The 22,100-nt window shown below is 44.0% G+C and overlaps 1 protein-coding gene across 6 annotated transcripts in view; it reads left to right on the top strand.

Moving 5' to 3' along the window:
• Positions 1–22,100, top strand: part of RAPGEF6 (Rap guanine nucleotide exchange factor 6) — an 808,967-nt gene that overhangs the window by 776,506 nt on the left and 10,361 nt on the right. For all 6 annotated transcript variants that reach the window (XM_085618031.1, XM_085618033.1, XM_085618030.1 and 3 more), the window contains 4 exons: positions 8,574–8,762; positions 10,188–10,322; positions 16,055–16,283; positions 20,225–20,736. In XM_085618031.1, coding sequence (XP_085474157.1) covers positions 8,574–8,762; positions 10,188–10,322; positions 16,055–16,283; positions 20,225–20,736 — 1,065 coding nt within the window. The remainder of the gene's footprint in view (positions 1–8,573; positions 8,763–10,187; positions 10,323–16,054; positions 16,284–20,224; positions 20,737–22,100) is intronic.

Genomic DNA, 22,100 nt, shown 5'->3' with positions numbered 1-22,100 from the left:
TGTGTTACGACGGCCTCCTCCAGAGGGCCCTCGGATATCAGGGTGTACCATGCTCTAGCATCTTCCTCCAATTTCTCATCCTTCCGAATCCTTTTCATGCGGACTAATTCCGCCGTTACCCATTCCTGTAAAACTTTAGCCCAAGATTCCACCCTGGGGGCCGGGAGCTCAACCAGGGAATCGCTATCCTCCTTATGGCTAGCACTAGTCCTAGCTGGAGGAATCTATGGGTAAGTTTCTTCCCCTTGGGGCAGGGGAAAGGACCCAGCAGTATCTCCTTGATGGACTGGGGTAACGTCCAACCCGTGACCTGTCGTAAACGTTCCAGTACTGAGGACCAAAAGGATTGCAGCCCTGGGCACTCCCAGATCATATGTAGGAAGGGGGCGTCATTATAGTCACAGCGGGGGCAAGAAGAGAGGCGATCAGGATATATTTTATGAAGCACTCGATGAATAACATTAAATTGGATACGTTTAATTCTAGTATTGGAACTAATTTGTTTAACCCCTTCGTGTACCCTTTTCCATTCAGAAGACGTGAGGGGTGTTTCCATTACTTCGTCCCACCTAGCTTGGATCGGAAGCGGACTTATAGTGAGATACGCCCTTTGTGCCCGATAGATATGAGAGACCAGTCTACAGCCCCCAGCCAGAGTCACAAGGGCTTGAAGGGTGGCAGTTATAGGCGGTTCCTCTGAGAACATAAGCCAGATGTCCCTTGCCACTGCAGAAAGTTTCGTATATTGAAGGTACTGTCCTCTGCCCAGTTCAAATGTGGATTCCGCTTCAATCAGCATTTGTAGAGCGCACTACATACCCGTGAGGGTCTCAAGGTGCTGGGGGGGGGGGCCTCTAGATCGAACAGCCAGGTCTTGAGTAGCCTCCTGAAGGTCAGCAGGTCTTGGGTCTGTGTCGTAGGCTCAGTGGGAGGGTGTTCCAGGTCTTGGCGGCAAGGTGGGAGAAGGATCTCCTGCTGGTGGTTGTTCTTCGGATGCGCGGGACGGTGGCGAGGTCGGCGGAGCGGAGCTGGCGGTTGGGGATGTAGAAGGAAAGTCGTCTGTTGAGGTATGCTGGGCCGGTCTTGTGGCGTGCCTTGTGTGCGTGGATGAGGAGCTTGAAGGATATCCTCTTGTTGACGGGGAGCCAGTGCAGGTTTCTCAGGTGGGAGGTGATGTGGCCGTGGCGTGGTACGTCGAGGATCAGTCGTGCTGAGGCGGTTTGGATGCGTTGCAGTAGTTTGATGAGCTTGGTCGGGGCTCCCGCGTAGAGGGTGTTTCCGTAGTCGAGTCTGCTGCTGATGAGGGCCTGGGTGACTGTTCTTCTTGTATCTGTCGGGATCCACCTGTAGATCTTGCGGAGCATGCAGAGGGTGTTGAAGCAGGAGGAGGAGACAACGTTGACTTGCTTGGTCATTGAGAGCGTTGAGTCGAGGATGATTCCCAGGTTGCGTGCGTGGTCGGTGGGTGTCGGGGCTGCCACCAGTGCCGTCGGCCACCAGGAGTTGTCCCAGGCTGAAGGGTTGGAGCCGAGGATGTGGACCTCCGTTTTGTTCGTGTTCAGCTTCAGTCGGCTGATCTTCATCCAGTCGGCGACGGCCTTTATTCCTTTGTGGAGGTTGTCTTTGGCGGTGATGGGGTCCTTGGTGAGGGAGAGGATCAGTTGAGTGTCATCGGCGTAGGAGATTATGTTGAGGTTGTGCTGTTGGGCGACATGTGCGAGCGTGGCCATGTAAATGTTGAACAGTGTCGGGCTGAGGGAAGATACCTGGGGTACGTCGCGATGATCTCGGAGGCTTTGGATCGGAATGGGGGCAGGCGGACGCTCTGGGTTCTGCCGGAGAGGAAGGAGGTGGTCCATTCCAGAGCCTTGTCTCGGATCCCTATGTCGTGGAGGCGTGCGCGTAGTGTGCGGTGGCAGACGGTGTCGAAGGCGGCGGAGAGGTCCAGGAGGATGAGGGCTGCGGTCTCACCGTTGTCCAGCAGGGTCCTGATGTCGTCGGTGGCGGCGATGAGGGCGGTCTCAGTGCTGTGGTTGCTGCAGAACCCTGACTGGGAAGGGTCCAGGATTCTGTTTTCTTCGAGGTATCGATTTAGCTGTCTGTTGACGATCTTCTTGATGACCTTGGCTGGGAACGGGAGCAGAGAGATGGGCCGGAAATTCTTGAGGTCTCTAGGGTCTGCCTTGGGTTTTTTGAGTAGGGAGTTGATCTCGGCGTGTTTCCAGCTCTCTGGGAAGGTCGCGGTCTCGAGGGAGAGATTGATGATGTTGCGCAGGTGGGGTGCGATGGAGCTGCTGGCTTTGTTGAAGATGTGGTGCGGGAATGGGTCTGACGGGGAGCCGGAGTGGATTGTGCTCATGGTCTTGATGGTGTCATCAATGCTCACGCTGGCCCAGGTTAGCAGGGGGTCATGGTCGCTGGTGTGCGGAGAGTCTGTTGTGTTGCTGTCTGTTGGGGCTGTCTGGGTGTTGAAGCTGTCGTGGATGTCTGCTATCTTGTGGTGGAAAAAAGTGGTGAGGGAGTCGCACAGGGCTTGCGACGGCGGGATGTCGGTGTTGGAGAGTTCCTTCACAATGTTGAAGAGCTCCTTGCTATTGTGTGCGTTGTTGTCACGGCGGCTTTGAAGGAGGTCCTCTTGGCAGTCCTGATGAGGTGATGGTGGTTGCGGGTGGCGTCCTTGTGGGCTGCGTGGCAGTCCGGAGTCTGTTCGCTGTGCCATTTCTTCTCTAGTTTCCGGCAGGCTCGCTTGGAGGCTAGGAGTTCTGGGGTGAACCAGCTGGCCCTCTTGCTGGTGTCTCTGTGGGGGGGGGGTTGCTTTAGCGGGGCGAGGGTGTTGGCGCAGTCCTTGATCCAGTGTCTGAGGGCAGCGTCGTCGATGTTTGAGGGTTCGGTTGGTGGGCTGAGAGCGAGGTTTGCGTGTAGTTGGTCTTCGGTGATTTTTCTCCAGCAGCGGCAGGGGATCTGTTAGGTGCGGTGGTGTGTGGTGGATTTCTGGAAGGTGAAGTGGATGCAGCAGTGGTCGGTCCAGAGGAGTTCGGCGGTGTGGCTGAAGGAGACGTGGGGGCTTGAGGAGAAGACGGGGTCGAGTGTGAGGATGTATTCGGTGTAGGTCAGGCGTGCGTGCTGATGAAGTCGGCGATGGAGTCGCTGAACTGGGGTCGGGGTCCGGGGGGTCTGTAGACGAGGGTGCTTCCGAGGGTGGAGTTGGGGTGTGTGTGGATCTGGAAATGCATGTGTTCGGCGGTGCTGAGTGTCGTCAGTGCTGGTCGAGTCCCTGATGCTGTTCTTGTGGACGATGGTGATTCCTCCTCCGACTCCATTGGTGCGGTCTCTGCAGGTGATCTTGTAGTCGTCTGGGATGGCTACGGCGATGTCGGGTGTGGAGGAGTCATTCATCAAAGTCTCTGTCAGGAAGGCGACGTCCGGGGATGATGTGTCGAGCAGGTCCCAGAGCTCGACGGCGTGTTTGCATGCGGAGCGGGTGTTCAGTAGGATGCATCGGAGGTAGTTGAGGTCTTTCTTGGCGGGTGTTTCGGCGGCTCTGAGGCTGGTGTAGCTGCAGTTCCGGCAGGTGAAGGGACCATGTGTGCGTTCCGGGGCGGCCTTGAAGCAGGTGTGGGTCCGTCCGGAGTGGAGAGCGTGCAGTGTGCTGGCATCGTAGTGGCGGCGGTCGTCGTGGCTGGCACGGGGACCAGGGGTTCTGGCGCTGGTCGCGGTCCAGGTGCAGATGGGCTTGCCTTAGGCGCGCCTTCGGCGCGGCCGCACAGCGGCCGTTATATATGGGAAGGTGGGAGGAAGGAGCAGCTGGGAAGCGGGAGGCTTCCTCCGTAGTCAGGAATTGTTGATTCAGATATAGATCGCCCATCATCATACAGCCTCCCTCCACCCTCCTGGAGACGGACATAACTCGGCCAATTTGTCCAAATGGGACAACCGCCCACAGCGGGGCCTCTGGGGCATAGGGCGCCCTGCGTATCACTACTTTAATTGCAGTTTCCCAGGTGGAGGCCACATGTCTCACACTATATGGTAGCTGCTCAGGGATACGGGAGCCCATCATCAAAAGGTCCGGGAGTGGGATATCCTGGTGAGTACCCCATAGCAATTGTTTCTCCCAGTTATCATTGTCATCAAGCCAGTGTACTGCATGTTGGCGCTGTGCTGCCATATAATAAAAGTCTAGACGTGGAACCTTCAATCCTCCTGCTTCCCAAGTTCTCTGTAAGGTACGTAGCCCCACCCTCTTCCGTTTACTTCCCCATAAAAGATCAATCAATAGACGGTCCAACTGGAGAAAGTACTCCCGCGGTATCCGATAGAGCGAGTTCTGCATACCATATAAACACCTCGGGATGACCACCATTTTTATCAGAGCAATACGCCCCATCAGCGATCAGGGTAATGTACGCCAGAACTCCACTGATTTGCGGATACCCTCTATACAACGCCCCATGTTATACTCTAAGTAAGCCTCCTGTGTATGTGTCAACCGGACTCCCAGGTACCGTACTCGGTGATCCAGCTCATCCCCACAATGGGCAATTCATCCGCTGCTTTTTCCCAGCTTATTTTCCTCCCTTATTAATTTTAAAACAGTATGGAGCACCTGCAGTGATCACAACCCCTTACTAGCAGAGTTTAGATGGGATGATTCATATGGTAAGAAACCCCCGTTGTATACGGAGACTGTCGCGGGAGCAGGGCCGTAGCATAGGCCAAGGTATTTCTAGATGATTTTCTAAAGAACTTGGAGATAACCTGCGGTTCTAATTTTGCAATCTTTTTGCAGACGGAGAGCTCTGATCAAGATATTGTGGACTCATTCAAACATATTGGTTCAGAAGTTCAGATAGCACTTACTAGGAAGGGGCGGTCTCCCGTTAGCTCTGGGCCTAAATAGGTCGATAAGAAATGCTCTAAGGCCCTCCAAGTCTTGCTGGCGGCTGTACATCAGAAACCCGTTACAAAAGGGGGTGGTGATGGACGGAGCATCAGAACCAATCAAACACTCACACCCAATCAACAGATCTGGGTTTGATCCATCACCGTTCTTTAGCCCACTCTGCCACCCCAGCTCAGACATGGCCATTGTACATCAGAAACCCAGTTGTAAAACGGTAATGAAAAAGGCCAGGAAACTATTATATCACCTGCAAGGAGTGAAATTATGCCCTTAAAAAGTAGGCCTGGGAGCAGGTAATGACGGCCTGCTCGCTTAGGGTAGCTTGGCTTTCTGGAGGGTGATGAATCAGCCCATTTTTCATGCAGACACCTTGCCGAATATGGCTCTAACTATTTCGGCCCGCGCATGGGTCACGCATTTTGACTCTATGAATAAAGCTGAAAGTTCATCTTTATCCCATTTCCACCCCTCTGGGGGGAGGCGCTCCTTCATAATTGGGAAAAAGTGAGAGAAGCTGCTTTGGCTCTCCCATCTTGGAAGCCCCAGACCCGAACGTTGTCCTTGGGGATCTTTATAAACTGTGTGTGGATTTCTGGGCCCCTGTTATCACACAACACCTAAATGTGGCAGCTCGCAGTCAAATTCCTTCATCCTGGCAAAAATAGGCGATTGTTCTGATTGACAAAAGGGGAGTAGAGCCGATCCAGCCTGCTGTAGGCCCACTTCTCTATTGGATCTGAAAGTAAAAGTCAGTGGTCTTGTCCTGCTGAATCGGCAGACAGTGTGGGCAGAGGAGCGTAACATACTGTCAGGTATACAATAGGGCTTCGGGCAGGGGGACGATTGAACAGACTCTGAACCTCTATTAATTTTTAAGTACACCACTGTTAAGGAAGGTTCCATCCATCCGGCCTTCATGTACATGAGTGCAGCCTTTGACGCGGTTAACAAATCGAAGCTCTGGGCGGTGCCGGAGCTCATGTGGGTGGGCAATGCACTTGTCACTTTCCTGCACAATTTGCACAGGGGGCTTGAGGCCTCCGTCAGATTTGCCCCTAATGGGGCGTGCAGCCCGCACTTTAAGCTGGCCAAGGGAGTTCGATAGGGTTCCATATTAGCACCTTTGCTTTTTATTCTATATATTAACCAGTTAGAGCCTTTTTTATTGGAACAGTGTAAGGATGTGCCCAAGGCTGGTGACAGATTTGTCCAAGCCTTGTTATATGAGGATGACAGAATCCTTTTAGCACCTGTTAGACCGTTTCACCGTATTTATGGATAGCTTGGGCCTGAAAACTAGTTTCTCCAAATCATATGCTATGGTCCTTGGCCCGTTGAAACCTAAAGCGAAAAGCTATTCGATAAAGGACCACTAACGAGGCAGAACTGATAAATTCTGTTACCTAGGCATGCTGTTAGATACTAGATTGAACTGGCACACTCATACTTAAGCCCATGTACACTCTTAACAGAGTAACCTATAGTATTGACACGTTTTCTAGGCAGCTTGTCCATCCTCACATTATGGCAAAAATTGACCTTTATAAAGCTAAATGCATCCTGACAGTGAGTTTTGGCATTGAGATGTGGGGATATAAGGTTTGCTATTCTATCCAGGTGGTTAAAATAAACATTTGAGAAGGGTTTTGAGGCTCCCCCAATCTGTACCTTGAGGAATTGGGTGTGGGGTATACTTCAGACTACATTCCAATCCGTCCTTTATTTATGCCATTGAAATGTATACAAGCAAGACCAGCCTTATTGTAGCTCCAATTTTTAGTCACACCTAATGTGTTATGGTTTTTAGTTTATTTGTACTATTGCCCTGGCTGCTCTTTTATATTTCTGTTTCATCTAATTGTATGGTTTGCTTAGTTCAAATCGAACAAAGAGATTACTGACTGACTACTACCACTGCATTTGTAAGTTAAATTCATCCATATGGTTGCAACTTGGTTTAAAGCAGAGCAGCGGGCTGCACCCTCACTGTAATTCTACTCAGCACTGATAAATAGGCAGACTTGACGGGTACCCAGTTGCTAAGAAATGCGTTGGTAATTTCTTTCCAAACAATTGCATAGTTAAATTTGAAAAAAAAAACATACAAACTGATTACAGAGTCATGTTTCACGTTTAATTATAAAACAGAAATACATTTAAAATGCCATGTTTTTCTCATACATAGTATATTTCATTGCTGCTTAGGTTATTCGTTTTTGAGAGCTGTAGCTCGTTAATTGTAAATTCAACCAGAAGGGAAGTGCACCACCTAGCGACTATTTAGAGATGTACAGGTTTTCGTCTAGAGACCGTTGTTTTCTTAATTTATAATTGTTGTTGTTTTATATTTTCCGTTAAAAATTGCTCTTTTTACAGAGTTAAAAAATAATAGACAACGGTAATATCAAAGAAAACATGTTGGTAAAATGGGAATGTCATGCTTGCTATATTTAATCACGAATTCTATAGGTGTACATATTTGTCTGATGATCACGTCCCCCCGCAATTCTTTTCGGGTTCTTGTGAAAGTACGGACGTTTCAATCTCAAACTTGCGCGTGCAAGCGGTCCAGCTCTTGCTCAGACTCCAATCGTCAATTTGACCCCCAAAGACCTCAAACTACCATTTTCTCTCTTCTGGCGACAGATGTTTTTGCGCAAGCTCCGCGCTCCCTTGTTGTGTTTGAGACTCCCTTGGTGATGTTTTTGAACGAGTTTCCAGAACCTGGCCCTCGTAAATATGCTTTACTGTACATGCAGGGCCTGTTCTAGGATTTTTGGGGCTCCCGGTCAAGGGGAATGTGCGAGGCCCCTCTAACTTACATAAGAGACACCTTCAGCGTTCCAGAAGCTGCTTTGTTGGAGACTCCTCCTCCTCAGCCCCCTACAAGCACCTCTTTTGCAGCTCATATCGGGCTGAAGGTGTGAGAATTGCTTGTGGCCTGAGAGTTGAAACTGGGAGGGCGCTAAAGTGACAACGGGCGTCACACAGTATTTTTTTTTTGTTGTTGCATATTTATATAGCGCGAACTCGACCCGAAGGTATTGGAGCGCTTTACACGAGCACCGTATTTACATTACACATTCAGGCACGTGATTTGCCTAGAATCACAGGATGTGGACGCGACCCCGAGGCTCGAACCCTGGTTTCTAGGACCAAAGTCTGCAGTCTAGCCGACGGACCACATCCCCTCCCAATCTGAATGGGCAGTGGGGCAGGCGGCCTAATTGCAGGACAAATCTGCAAAATGTGTTTAGTTGCAATTGGGACAAGCGTGCATTCACGGGAGAGGGTGGAAGTGTATATGATGTGCAGGAGGTGCTAAAATAAACAATGAAAATGAGAATACATCAGTTGGTCTCCGAGGGCCTTCTCTGTTGATTGGTGATGAGAGGAGAGTTGGGAGGGTGGTTAGTGTAAACTTTTCTTCGAATTGAGGGGGGATTCATTCCAGTGCTACGACACTTGATTCCAAGTTCCTTTAGTCTGTACCTCCTTCCCTAACCCTATAGTCACAATAATGACAACTTGTGCATTCAGGAAGCAATATGCTGTCTCTCTCTTTGAATGCTGCTCTTGTATGTAGGCCCTGCAGTGGCCGACAAAGTTCCAATGTTTGTGGTGTTAAATGGCTATTCTTATTTCTTGTCTCCCATTATGTTTTATACAGTAACAAAGAGTTCAAGTGACCGCAGAGGAGCTAAGTCCTTCGAAATGTCTCCAGCGCCGATGAGGTCTATCGGCCAGGCCGCCAAAACACATCTGCATCAGCCAAACCGAATTAGCCAAGTGCTGCAAGTGCCAGCGGTCAATTTATACCCCAAGAAGAAAGGCCAAGCCAAGGACCACAGTGCGTGCAGTGAGTCTGGCGTCTGCTTTTACTATACCTTGTATATATTTCACATTGTCTAACTACCACAGGAGAGCAGATGCCGGGGTTGGGAGGGATTGAGAAGAGGGACTATGTGTCAGCTGAATCTCCCAAAAGCCATTGGAGCTCAGACCTGGGGCTGGCTCATCCCGGGTAGCAGTATCCTCTTATTGAGGCTGGAGAGTCTGCCTACATTCTTACTTCCTTTCAGATTAAAACACCTTGTAGGTAATGTCTGTGTTTCTGCTTTCGCATCCACTTCCATCGATTATGAGCAGCCAGTGTGATAGGACACGTTAATAGTTCACAATACATGGGTGCGTAGATGGACTGACTATGCAGTTCAGGTATGAGCCTTACAAATAGGATATATCGAGAAGAGACGACTTGTCTGGAAAAGCTCATTAGAAAACCCCGCTTGTAAGTTGCAGGCTCGTCTTGGAAATACACATTTTACCTATTGTGTGTGGCTTGCACATGTTTTTCCTGGAAAAAAAACGTACCTGCAAGGTGTGTATGGTTACTGTCCAAAACCTAAAAACACTTAAATCCCACACTTAATGGCTAGCTGTGCACTGCCCACACTCTTAAACATGACACCACTGACACTGCGGAGGATAAAAACAACAGCCCGCAAACAAATGTCCTCAAGCAGGTTACATGGAAAGGAAAGTCAGCCATAGTGCTTCGCTATGAATACAGAATAACCTGAGAAGAAATGCTGCTGTGTTTACATACACAAGTGATAGATTGCTTTTATAGACAGTTGATACAGAGGGGGACCAGCCTTGGCCAGCAACTAGATGTCCTTGCAGAGAAGACACAGACAAGAAAGGCAGCTGCAGGACCAAGCTTCTGTAAAAAAATATCCTTAGACATCGAATGTGATTGCAAACCTGAAGTACCACTGCCCGCATTTACATCTCATTGTAGCGAGTATACAGCGATGAAATGTTGCAGCAGTTCCACTGTAGGTAAAATATTATAAAGAATGCTCACAAGCTATTGATATTCGTAAGCACAATAAATGCAATGTCAAAATCAAGATGCCACTGTTAGATTACACACAGAACAGGTCCATATTTCCGGTATCCGCTTGCATATTAAAATAAAAGTGTAATTATTTGTAGCTCATGGGTTGTCGTTGATGATGTATGTCCTTGGTAAAGTCGCACCTGATATCCGAGTTATGCCATTAAGTGTATAATTGTAAATCACAATAAGGTGATACTACATAGCAGCGATAAAAGGGCGCTAATGGCACCCTTGTTAGAGGAACACAGTTGAAATATTATAGTACGTAGGGATTCATAGGGCAAAACTTTAAAAAAATCATTAGTGGAAAAGGAGGCTTACGTACTATCAAAACAATTAACACTCATTGAATGTCCCCTGGCATTGTTTCCACATCAGGTACAGGTTCGCCGCAGAAATCATCACTTTTGGCAGAGGACAGTAGTGGCAAAAGACAGTCGGAGGACACCATATCCATGGTATCATCCCTGCACTCCAGCCCTCCTGGATCTCCCCAGAACTCCCCACACAAAGGTACGGGAAAGGATTCAAAGGTCGTCTCCAGTTTCCTGGTACACGGTGTAAATACATTCTTTTAAGTACAGTCTATTAAATGAGCCAATTTTCTGCAGTGAATTCTGAGGAGAAAAGTCTGCACGGTTGGCGTGGTGTCTGACGACACCGGAGGTGGCTTCTTGGCGAGTGGATATTTCAGCCCGAAAAGATGGAAGAGGTCCACCCATCATGGTTTACTAACGTGTAATTAAGGTTTCCAGTGTGTACCTCTCTCCCACTTCATTTCTCTTGAAGCTTGTGAACTGCTTCAAGCTGTGGAGATAACACTCGTCTCTGAGTTTTTGTTCGGAGGAAATATGAGATTTCGTTAGCAAAGTAGGAATGCATCTCGAAATTGTGAATTTCGTTTCCTAGTACTTGTATATTACACCTTAGCCATGCCTTTGGTTTTTAGATGCACTGCTGCACCCCTTTTTAACCATAAATATGTTTTGTTTTTCTGGATTCTCCTTGAGACACAACAATTAAATCTCCTACGCCTAGCCCCCTACTTTGCACGAATACATTTCCCACTTCTCGGTCACCTGGTCTGTCTGTATAGGCTTCAGACGTGGGCACTTTGTCACTTTGGAAATGTATTGGTTGCTAGGGTACCCCAGATGAAGACACACTATGATAACTTTAACATTCACTCTTGTGTAACTTTCACTGCTTCCTGTTGCGCAGGTTTTGAAGGGGGTCAGTAGTATCTCCGGCACTAGTTGGTGAGTCCCAAGGATTCACTAACCAGCAGTGGCCACAGGGGTGATGTCTCTTCCTCTGTAAAGGTTGCTCTACCAGTCGATCTTCTACTAGCAACCCCCTAAGCTCCATTTACTGTGCTGCAGTTTGTGTCCGACTCTATTCCTCAAATGCATTAAGACCTATTTAATGAGCCTGTAGTATGTCCAGTGATACTTGTATCAAGTTACAACATGGTGGTCTTGTGGACGTTTTGTAGGATGCATTGTTGACAGTATTCCTTTCTGCCTAATGTAAAGCATTCCGCGTCAGTACACCGCCTGCGACCCCTTCTAAATCTTAACCTTAATATTTGTTTTTTCAGCGGGTCTCCCACTCCTGTCCGGTGCATTTGGATCCTCCTCGCTGCTTACCTGCGAGTCAGGCCACAAGAGCAGCGGCCACCGTAGCTACGGAATAGGTGGGGGATACTTGCAGAAGAGAATCCAGCAGATCACAGGCAGAGCAGCGCAGGACGCAGACAGCAGGCAGCAGAGCGAGGAGCAGGAAGAGCAGCGTAGACCACAGGCAGGACAGCAGAGCAAGCTCAGGAAAAGGATGAGGTCCCCCTTCGGACGCCTTAGGGAAAGGAGCAGCTCGAGGGACAGGCTGGTTTCACCCAGAAAGGCAAAGCTACAAGACTCAGAGGAGGCACTTGTGTGTGAGCAGCTACAAGGCACCGCTGCTTCTGGCAGCCGCCAAAAAGACCCCGACACATCCAGCATTTGTAGTGTCCAAGGCAGCAGCCATGCATGTGTATGGCTCTGTCCTCAGATAAGGTCTAAGAGAAGGAAGACTCTTTGATTCGCTACTTTCTCAATATGGCAGCTGTACAATTGGTGCCTAGTGTTGTTGCTGAAAAAGGAAGCTAGCTCAAGTAGGGAAAATTGGCATAAAAACGATGTCCATCATGTGCCATATTGTCACATAACCTCAGTTGATCACAGTTTACAATTTTTGTAGGGTTTAGATTTTGTTTTCTTTCCCTGTTATCTAACGCACCTTATTTAGAGAACAGAAACAGAAAATGGCAGCAAGCCCTGATGGAGGCGCCGTCAAATGTTACCCTGTTCTGTGTGCCCAGTGATGATTTGCACAGTTTGCTATTTTCAGCCATTCTTGCAGTCCAGTTGTGCTTCGTTATTTATTTAAAGTGACTGTTAACTTTTGTGCAAATGCATTGTATATCAGCATAGCGTTGAACCGGAAAGATTAACTAGAACTATTGCAGAAGGAATGTATCCCTGTTTATTGCAGAAAGCCAGCATTCTAACGCAGCAGACGGGTATCCTTTGTGACAGCAGTGCTATCCACACTGAAGCACCGTGACACGCCCTATTGAGGGCGGACTCCATTGTTAGCCTGCTCGCCATTTGTTTCTGGATTCTCTGCATCTGCTGGGTAGATATTCTGTGACCAGGTTTTCAAGTTAACCTGGAAGGCAGTTGGCTTTCGGAAAACCTAGTTCATAACAGCATGCCCCTTTTGACATGTAAAGATGTACGTAAGTGAGAAAAGGATAATGTAAAACACTTGGGATATGCCAAGAGCGAAAGGGACTGCCACTTACCCCGACAGTGCATAGCAGAACCAAGGAATTTTCAAGTTTATGCTTATACCAGGGAAAATGCTGTTAAAGTTCTGAATGTTTTGTGCAATACACGTTATAGGCAGCAGACAGCCATGTATTGATCAACAGTACATTTCAAAATTCTAAAGCCTGATATTTGGTATTTTGGAAATGTGAGTAGCACTTATGTTCACCTGGCCACCCAAGTTAAATATTTTTCCCTCTTTTTGTGCCCTTGAAATCAAATTTTTTATTTTACCATTAGCTTTAATTAAGAACTTCCATGATTTTTTATAGTCTATACCAGTTCTTGAAACATGGAAATAGACAGTATGTTCCAATCACGAAGTTAATAGAACTCATTAATTCTAATATTACATATGAAAATCATAATTCTAATCGTATATCATTACTAACAAAGAGTACTAGTAAAGACCTTTGCAAATACAACACAACTCTTTGCAATATCATCTAAGTGATCCTTGCCCAAGTAGTAGTTTTGACATAAATATTGTAAGATATAATGCACTTTTCCATAATTTAAATCCATGTCTAAAAAGCACTGTCTTTGCTACCTTAGCTGTATTCTCTACCAAAGAAACCCAAAGGAAACAGCCAAGTCACGCCTGCTAACTGTTTAGCTAGTGCTTGAAGAAGACAGTGGCAACCCATGTAAAAGTTGATGGTGTGAATTAATTTGCCACCTCAGAATAATTGGGTATTTCATCAAACATCTCATCAAAATACGCTTGCACTGAGGCCGAGCACCACTTTGGATCAATGAAATTATCTGTCCTGTAGAAAAATATAAAAGGCATTGCAAAACTGTCCTTCTGGCATATTTTTAAACCTTTTACCCAAACCTTTTAAGGAAATTTGCACTGTATAACAATTCTTTATTAATACATTTTGCAATGCAATTTAAATAGCATTTGCTAGACAAATGGTAAAGGAATTCATGTAATGTAAGGAATAATGTATTCAGAGTCTGAAATTTAAAAATTGAGCTCCTGATCTCGATTTTCCGATGAATGTTTTCAGCTTTAATGTAAGAAACTTTGTTAGTATTGTGACAATATTTTTATAATTCAAAGTTTTAAATCAATTTGGCATATAGATTCGTTTTTGTTTATAATAAAACAATGTAGGCAATTAAAATATTATGTAGCATTGCGCTAATTCCATTACCTCTTAGAATACAAAGTTGATAAAATGAGCATACAAAGAATTCATGATAATTGCATCCAGGAATGCACTGCACCACTATAAACAATGCTTTTGCATACATGTTGTAGACCAATGCTCCTCATGCAGAAATCACCATTCACAAAGATAATAGTCGAGTGTCCTCTTTAAAAAGCATGTTTATGATCAAAGATAAAAATGTTTGTTTGTAAAATCCTTTTTTCTGGTATGAAATATTTTCCATTTCTTCATTTCACTTTTTGTGATTTAAGATGTTTTCTGTAGGCATCGAGCACATTGTATCTGATAAGAGAGAGCGAGTTGCGTCACATGGGATAGAGTCTAGGTGAAAGAAAACAGGGAAGTGTATTTGTGCTGAGGAGGCAAAAGGCATGTGAACGAGCAGCGAGTGTAAAGTAAGAGTTAAAGTAGTTTTAGAAGTTAGCGAGCAGTAGTTACTAGGATTTCTTTTGAAATACTGGTAGACTTCTAGGAATTGTTTAGTTTGTAGGACATTCCAAATGCGTTGAATATTACAAGGAAAGCATGGATCAAAGTCTTGCTTTTGTAGGTGGCACATGCTCCTTGGAAGTTTGTTTTCTTACTTCTAACTGGCATTTAGTACTTGGCAGTAAATTGGTTCATGACAACAGCTTTTCGTAGTGAAGATGACTCAGGACTTTCTTGAGTGGAGTCCGATTTTGTGTCCAGTTGGTGTTATGGATTGAAGCATCCGGTGTCATGGAGCGCACAGTGTAGTTAACAGTGGAAACAGGGTGGATGTAGTAGGCCATTCGGCAGGTAAAGTGTGCATGCTTTCAAATCCCTTCTGAAGTTAGAGGGTAGGGTTAGTGATTTGTCGTGTAGTTGGAAGTCTAAAGGTTTAACAGCATTTATAGTGAATGCCAAATATAAGTTTGATTGAGTGTGACGTCAGTGGATTTAGTGTAGGTTTTTAAAGTGGGGTGACGCAATTCGATAAGGGGCTGAAGAGTAAGGCTTCCATAAGTGAAGTTGTTGTAATTTTGGTGTCTCTGTGAACATTCTATCCTGGGGTGATGACGTTTTATATAGTACCTGTATAGTTAGCCCAAAATGGTGATTATGCAGAACACTAATGTCAGATATTGAAGAAGGAAAATAGTTTTGGGTTGAGCTGGAGTGCACATAAGTTCAACTTGTGTTGTAGATGCTCCAGTAGCTTTTTAGAGGTTAAATAACTGGTCAACATAAACACAATAAGCAAATAGAATAGGAAGGATAGCAGCACAGTTCTTCTGTTTCGTCTTTCTACATTGGTATGTGTTGTTAAAGAACAGCTTTTATTTCCGCTTGGGATCCTCTCAACTTCATGCCCTTCATGTCAAGAGAACCACAATTTCTGTCTACCCTTTATTAAGTGTTCTGTTTCCTTATTTTAATACATTGACTATTTTGTTTGTTTTTATGAATGTCTACAATTAAAATTCAATATGAATGTTTCTCTAGGTGCTAAAAACAAAAGTCTTGCACACACTGCCCCTCCTCCCAGATCCTGCCCACTCATATTTACCTAGATTTGAGGAGAGGTGGTTTGCATTTCAGTGTCATTGTGGTATACCGAGTACCAAATAGGAGACTGCTGATCAGGGGTTGACTTTAAATCAGCCATTTTATGCTGAACTTTGAATTATTACTGGTACTTGTGGAAAACCTTGTAAAGCTTGTGACCTCTTCAGGTGGGATTATGTAACCTGCAATTGGTACAAGACACTCATCTGAGCCTTGCAGTTGGCAACGGTGTTGCCTTTATATAAATGGTACAGTAGGTTCAATAATAAATGTTTTCCTTTAGTTGTTTTCAAACAGGATTTTTTGTCCAAATCTGCATTGCAAGTTATGTTTTATATGACATCGGGTAATACCATCGTTGATTCTAGTAATACATCCACAATGTCCTACCTGGTGGAATGTGTCCCAAAGGTTCGTCCAGGAGTTCAGGGATATCTTGTGGTAAACAGTGCAGTGAGACTGTTAATCTTATTTCAATAATTAGAGAATAGGATATCACCTGTATTGCTGAAGTAATAACACAGTTTGAGATGACAAACACCATACTTTATAAAAATTTGAGCATAAACTTCAGTTGCCTTAGTTCTAAGTATTTTGTTTGACAAATATTTCTGTTTTCAGTTACCATATTTTCTCTAAAATGAGAACATTTTGCTTTGTTTAGGCTATTCCCTCATACCATCCACTAAATCAGATAACTTCTCAGACTCAAGCCACAGCGAGATCTCTTCGAGGTCCAGCATTGTCAGTAACTGTTCCGTTGACTCAATGTCTGCTGCCCTCCAAGATGAGAGATTGCTACCTCACACTCATATTGTAATGGATTCACCAGGACCATCTGAAAGAAGAGAACACCATCACGCAGTGGCCAGCCACAGCCAACCTTACACCAGGTAAGATCAAGGATGACTATTAATAAATAAAGACACAGAACAGTGAAAACAATCTCTCCTGCATTATCTTCAGATTGCCTCAAATTTCCCTTTCTAAAATACACATTATAACAGTTAAAGCTTGATTCTGACTGACTGTCAAGTTGTCCGAGCGATAGTGCACATCTTGCTTAACTCAGAGCACAGCTACATCTGCCCCTGGAGACCTCAGGCGTTGTCTACTCTGGGAGCTAAGCTACCTAAGATGTAAGAGGGTGCCAATGTGGGAAACTTGGCCAGAGGGTGGCTATGTTCCCCATCAGTATCGTCTGTACATATCTCTTCCTAAGACTTAAGGGGCTAAAAGAAAAAGACTCATAACTGTAGGACTTTGTCTGCCTTTCAGTACCGTTCTTTTTATTGTTACAGTCCTGTAAGATTGATGCTAAACCTCAAATTGGAACCTCTCCAGCACGTACTTCATGGATGTCAATGGCTAATAATTAGTAGAAGTAGCATAACTATTGTAATCTCTTCGAAGTTAAAGCTGTTTTTTAAATTTTTTACCTCGAGTTGAATAATAACTGAAATGTATAAATTTGGCTTAACTACGAAACGTGATCTGGAGCACTTTGTTCTGGGTTTCCCTACCTCCACAAGTCCAAGTAATTTTGTTTGGATGTTCTATGCACCTTTTACAGTGGGTAGAACAAATTCAAGCCTATCTTGTCACATATCCCTACGCATTAATTAAAAAAACCAACTTCATAGTGTTGATCACTTTTAAACCAATGTAATAAATGTGTTACAAAATGTATTACTCGATTTCTTCTTTTGGACATTTCATTTGTCGAGAAGTGGTAGATGCTGATAACCCCCTCCCTCTCCAAGTGCCTAGTTTCGTGCCAGCTAAATATACTTTGACACACTATGTTAGAGGAGCTTGGAATCGTCATTTGACGTGTGTCGCATCAGAAACACATAGCAGCTGTCATCTTGATAAGACGTGCTCTTCATTTAATAATACATCCATCAGTAAGAGGTGCATTCTGATCGGTATAACAATTTTATGCTAGTGTTCTAAAATAAATTAGTGGTAGAGTTGAATCATCCTGCCCTTTCTAAGGCCTTAATTCTGTCCTTTCTGATGCCCTCACTCTCCTGTTCCTTAGGTCATTTGTTTTTGAGTTGTTAGGACTCTGCACATGTCACTCTGCACCATAAGGCTCTAGTGCACCCAGTGCCTCATTGGACCACAATAGAGCCATAGACCCAGCTTACATGCTTCGATGATGAAGCCTGTGAGATAGTTATTCTGCACCCTGCCCCCTCTCACTTAACCAGATTTCCTCTCTATGTCTTGGCTACCTGACTTTCAGGTAACCGGGTTGACTCGTTTAGAGGCCTGACTTATACCCCTACCAGGCTGCAGTACATACTATTAAAATATGTGTTGTAGTTTTAAAACTGTTAACTCTCGTCAAAGCTCTCTAAACCTTTTAAGGATAAGCGTAGAAAGAGATTGTGGCTTGCGAGTGAAAGATAAATATTCCTTGAAAGAGAAGGGGAGGAGAAATCATTTCTCCACATCCATCCATAGTGGACCTGGTATTGTGGGGTCAGAAAGCCATGACGCAATAGACAAACCTTATGGTAATTGGGCAAATCTGGGAATTTAACCACTCCCTCTGACTTTGGAGGGGTTAATTTGAGTAAGGACATACGAGATTTTTTATGATTCTATAGAAATGAGATGAGAATCGAGTTAATCTTCTTAAAATGTTTAAGTGGTATGCACACCGGGAGATTAGATATAATGAACAATACAATGGGACTCAGCATCATTTTGATAGTATCCAATCGACCCCACCAAGAGAGATGAAGTGGATGCCATCTGGTGGTTAAAGTGATTAGTTTGTGTACACATTTCTCTAGATTTATAGAGTCTGAGGAGGAGATAGAGGCACTCATGTAAGTTATTGGATTCTACTCTTCATACCAATTCCTCGGATAGTGATACATTCCTTAGCTCTACCATTTGGCACAACAAAATTATACTTGTTAACAATAAACCCATTCACTGCAAAAATTGGAGAAACAAGAGTTTAATCTGGGTGCGCCAACTTTTTGAGCATAATACTTTCTTGTCATTTTCCAGAGCCTCTCGGCTATTCATTTGCCCTCAATATTTGAGAACAAATATAAAGTGTTGTATAGTGCCCTTTGCGCTGCTTACGAACAAAGACAACCTTTCGTATCCTCAACATTATCTGTTGGTAATCTCTTTTCCACTCTGTTGCCTTCTTCCCCAAGAGCGTCTACTATTTATTCCCACTTGTTTAACTCTGGCTCTAGTAGACCCAAAACAAAGGTGGAGTTGGCCTGCAAGTCTGACTTTGAGGTTGATTGGTCAATTTATTTCTGGGCTAAAATCTGGACTAAAATCTGGACTAAAATCAGAAAACCTTCTTGGGCAGCAAACACCATGCCGTCCCTTTTCTTCATATATAACAGACTATTATTGACTCCTACTCTTCTGCATGCAATGCACCCAGCTACAGCGGACACTTGTTGGACATGTTCCTTACCACAGGCAGATTTAAAACATTTACTTTTTACATGCCCTCCTGTGATGCGCTTCTGGTTGCAGATATGGACTCAGATTAATTTCATTTTTCATACTATAGTTCCTTTTCCTGTTCTAATCTCTTTTTAGGTAGTATATCTGAAGCTTGGACCCCAATATCCTGTGACACTCGTATTTTAGATTTATTTTTGGCAGCAGCGTTTCAACAAATCAGAAAAAATTGGAAGAAGTTCACTAAGCTATCATTTGAAGCTTGGCTAATTGTGGTTTGTTATAATCACAGACACAACACTATGTCTCCTCCATATCTTTAGCTCTGAAACGCCGGATCTTGTGGTCCCTCGTTACTCAGTTTTTAGAAGATAGTGCACAGGGCTCCTTGACACGCACACCGGCACAACAGGAAGTCCTTAAACCCTCCTGACTTTCCTTCTATCTTCACTTAACATAATTAATTATATTGTTTGATAATCCAACTGTGTATATAACTTATATACGATATGTTAATTTCCATATGATTGTATTACCAAACTCTTTTAGTTTCATTTGACCTTATTTCATGTCTTTTCGTTATATGACGATTGTATTACTTGGTATTGCATAACTTATGGATTATTTATTGTAAAGTATTGTTCTCTACCCCTATGCCTTATTATGCTTTAAATAAACTTATTTTTAAAAATAAAAAGCTCTATAAACCTCTTAAACCATAGTCCAAATTCCCAAACAAGGCAGCCTGAGACCCACATCTTGCCTCACTATTTGTCCTGTTTGTCTGGTTTGCTGCTTCTGCTTGTAGATGTGTTCTGAAATAACATGACATATGTGAAGGATATACCATAAGAGCAGATCGTTCATTATCCTCCGCAGAAGCTCATATTTGGCAGGCATCTATGTTTAATACATTTTTTAGAAGAATGCAAAAGAAACATTTTACATCTTTACATTCCTGACTACCTCTTGAAGAAATGGTGCTGTTGTCATAGAAAAGTGCAGTATATGGTTTAGAATAATGTATGAGAAGGGACCTCGTGAGAAAAACACATCCATCCTCATTGTGATTTGAGTGGACTCCTGGTTCCTGAGTTTGTCTTATGAATTCTGTTGTCCAAATTATTGATGAAGGCAGCCATTTTCAATGTTTGAATAATGCACTGGACCCCTAAATAAATAAGAACCAATTGGAGTGAGGACCAACTTATTACCCTTCAGATTTCTGAGAATATCGCTCTATTCCAAATAATGTACTCATTTAGTTTTTCATTTAAAAAAAAAAAAATCACAATTGTGCGCTTGTTTTTATGTTTGTCGTGACACAAAACACAATCCTCTGCTAAGCATGTTATTCATGTGCATATTTTGTCATTAAATATAGCTGGTCTCCTGCAAGGCATGCGGCAATCAGGGCGTCCTATGTCACATCTTCCATGAGCAACGAAGAGATCTCTCATGATCACATTCTACTAGATGCGGTTGACAGCGGTCGTGGAAGTTGGACGTCATGTTCCAGTAACTCTCACGATAACTTCCAGCCTTTCCAGAACCAGAAGAGCTGGGACCTCATGAACTCGTACCGCCATACGCATTTAGATGGACCTATTGCAGAGGTAGATTCGACAAACTGCTACACAGAAGATTCTGGTTTAAATTCTGACAGCTGTTCTAAACATATTAGCCAGTCAAAAGACAGTGTGGAACTCGATCAGTCTCGGCAAAGCTGGACCTCGTCCAGTTCTCAGTCTGATACCTACGAGACCAACTATGGAACAATCAAGAGGCGAGTACTAGAAAACAGTGCAGCAGAGCAAGATGAAGTATTGGACTCTAAGCCAAGCACTGACACATCCATTAAAACTGTCACGTCAAGTACATCGAAAGGCCTTATAGGTAAGCCAAGATAGAAGCTTGTGTGTTTGCATCTGTTGTGCTTTTTTTAATGTGGAGCTGTCAAGAAATGACATCAGCAGATCTGGTTTTGGATTGCTAATTTAGCTTTACATGTGTTTATCATACGCAACACTCCAATAACCTGTTTCATCACGACTCCATGTGCACAAAGCCCCATTTTATATAATGAACACAACACTTATGCTCTTTGTTTTGGTATATGGTTGCATAAATGACCATTCTTAAAAACATTTCAGAATAATTTGATAATGTGTGGCACTTTGCTTTATACTTATTCATCATTCCATTTAACATGCCTCACGTTCCATATGAATTTGGATACATAATCTCAGAACATGTAGAAACAATAATGATTTTACATATTTGTGCCAGGGTATTCTAATGTCAGAGGGATTGTCAATAGGTACCTGTATTACGTGGCTAAAAGGCCTTCAAGTAAAACCATTTCCACTCTTGCAATGACAGTGACACACATTTTCTCCCAAACTTGTTCTAAGATCACCCATATTTACTCTTAAAGAATCCTCTATTTTCTGACTTTGATATTCATGATTTAATTAATTTTCACACTCTTAAAGGGTACCACTGGGGGATTAAATCGATACATAGGCTTCAGGTTACTACATGACACATGGGTACAATACATTTAAGTCCAGTATATTATACTCTTGTGAATCATATTCTAGAATTTGGGTTGGTTTATTTGTAATGTGCCAAACCCACATCTTTCAGAATTCATTTGACACTTAAATAGAAGCCCAGAATGTGAACATGGTGTTTGACCTGATGAAGTCATTTGGGAATCTGACATAAGCAGGTCTTAGTCCCTCTATTATTTCCGAAAACAAACACAAAAGTATTACATGTTAATAAGATTACCCGTTTTACAGATATTGTATGAGTTGGCACTCATCCAGGTGTCCAGTAATGCTGATACAACTTGTGCACTGTCTCTCTTCTGTATACCAGCTTGTCCACATCTTTTTAGTGAGCAGGTTTCCAGATTTGGCGTGCAACTGGTGGCCCATCTTTCATGAGTATGGGCGAGGTTATAAAATGAAGATCGTGGATCAGTGGCTCTGTTGAAGCTGCGATGTAATTTTTTTGAAGCTTATGTCATATGAAGAATGATATTTTAAAAATCTGACATGAGGCTTCACCAATTCATTTCAAAGTTGCCACTCAAGCTTTTTTTAACATAAAGACTGCTTATTAGATTTATTGCAATTCAATGATTTTCATTGTGCTTGTATGTGCCAAGTGTTTACTTCTTCTCCCACATTTAATATAACTGATGCCACTCGAGCTTCATTTCTGATCCTATTTCGTTACCTTGTTATACC

Source organism: Triturus cristatus, chromosome 7, assembly GCF_964204655.1.
Source record: "Triturus cristatus chromosome 7, aTriCri1.1, whole genome shotgun sequence".
Taxonomy (NCBI): Eukaryota; Metazoa; Chordata; class Amphibia; order Caudata; family Salamandridae; genus Triturus; species Triturus cristatus.
Note: the sequence above shows the minus strand (reverse complement) of the source record. Positions and strands in the feature narration are given on the sequence as shown.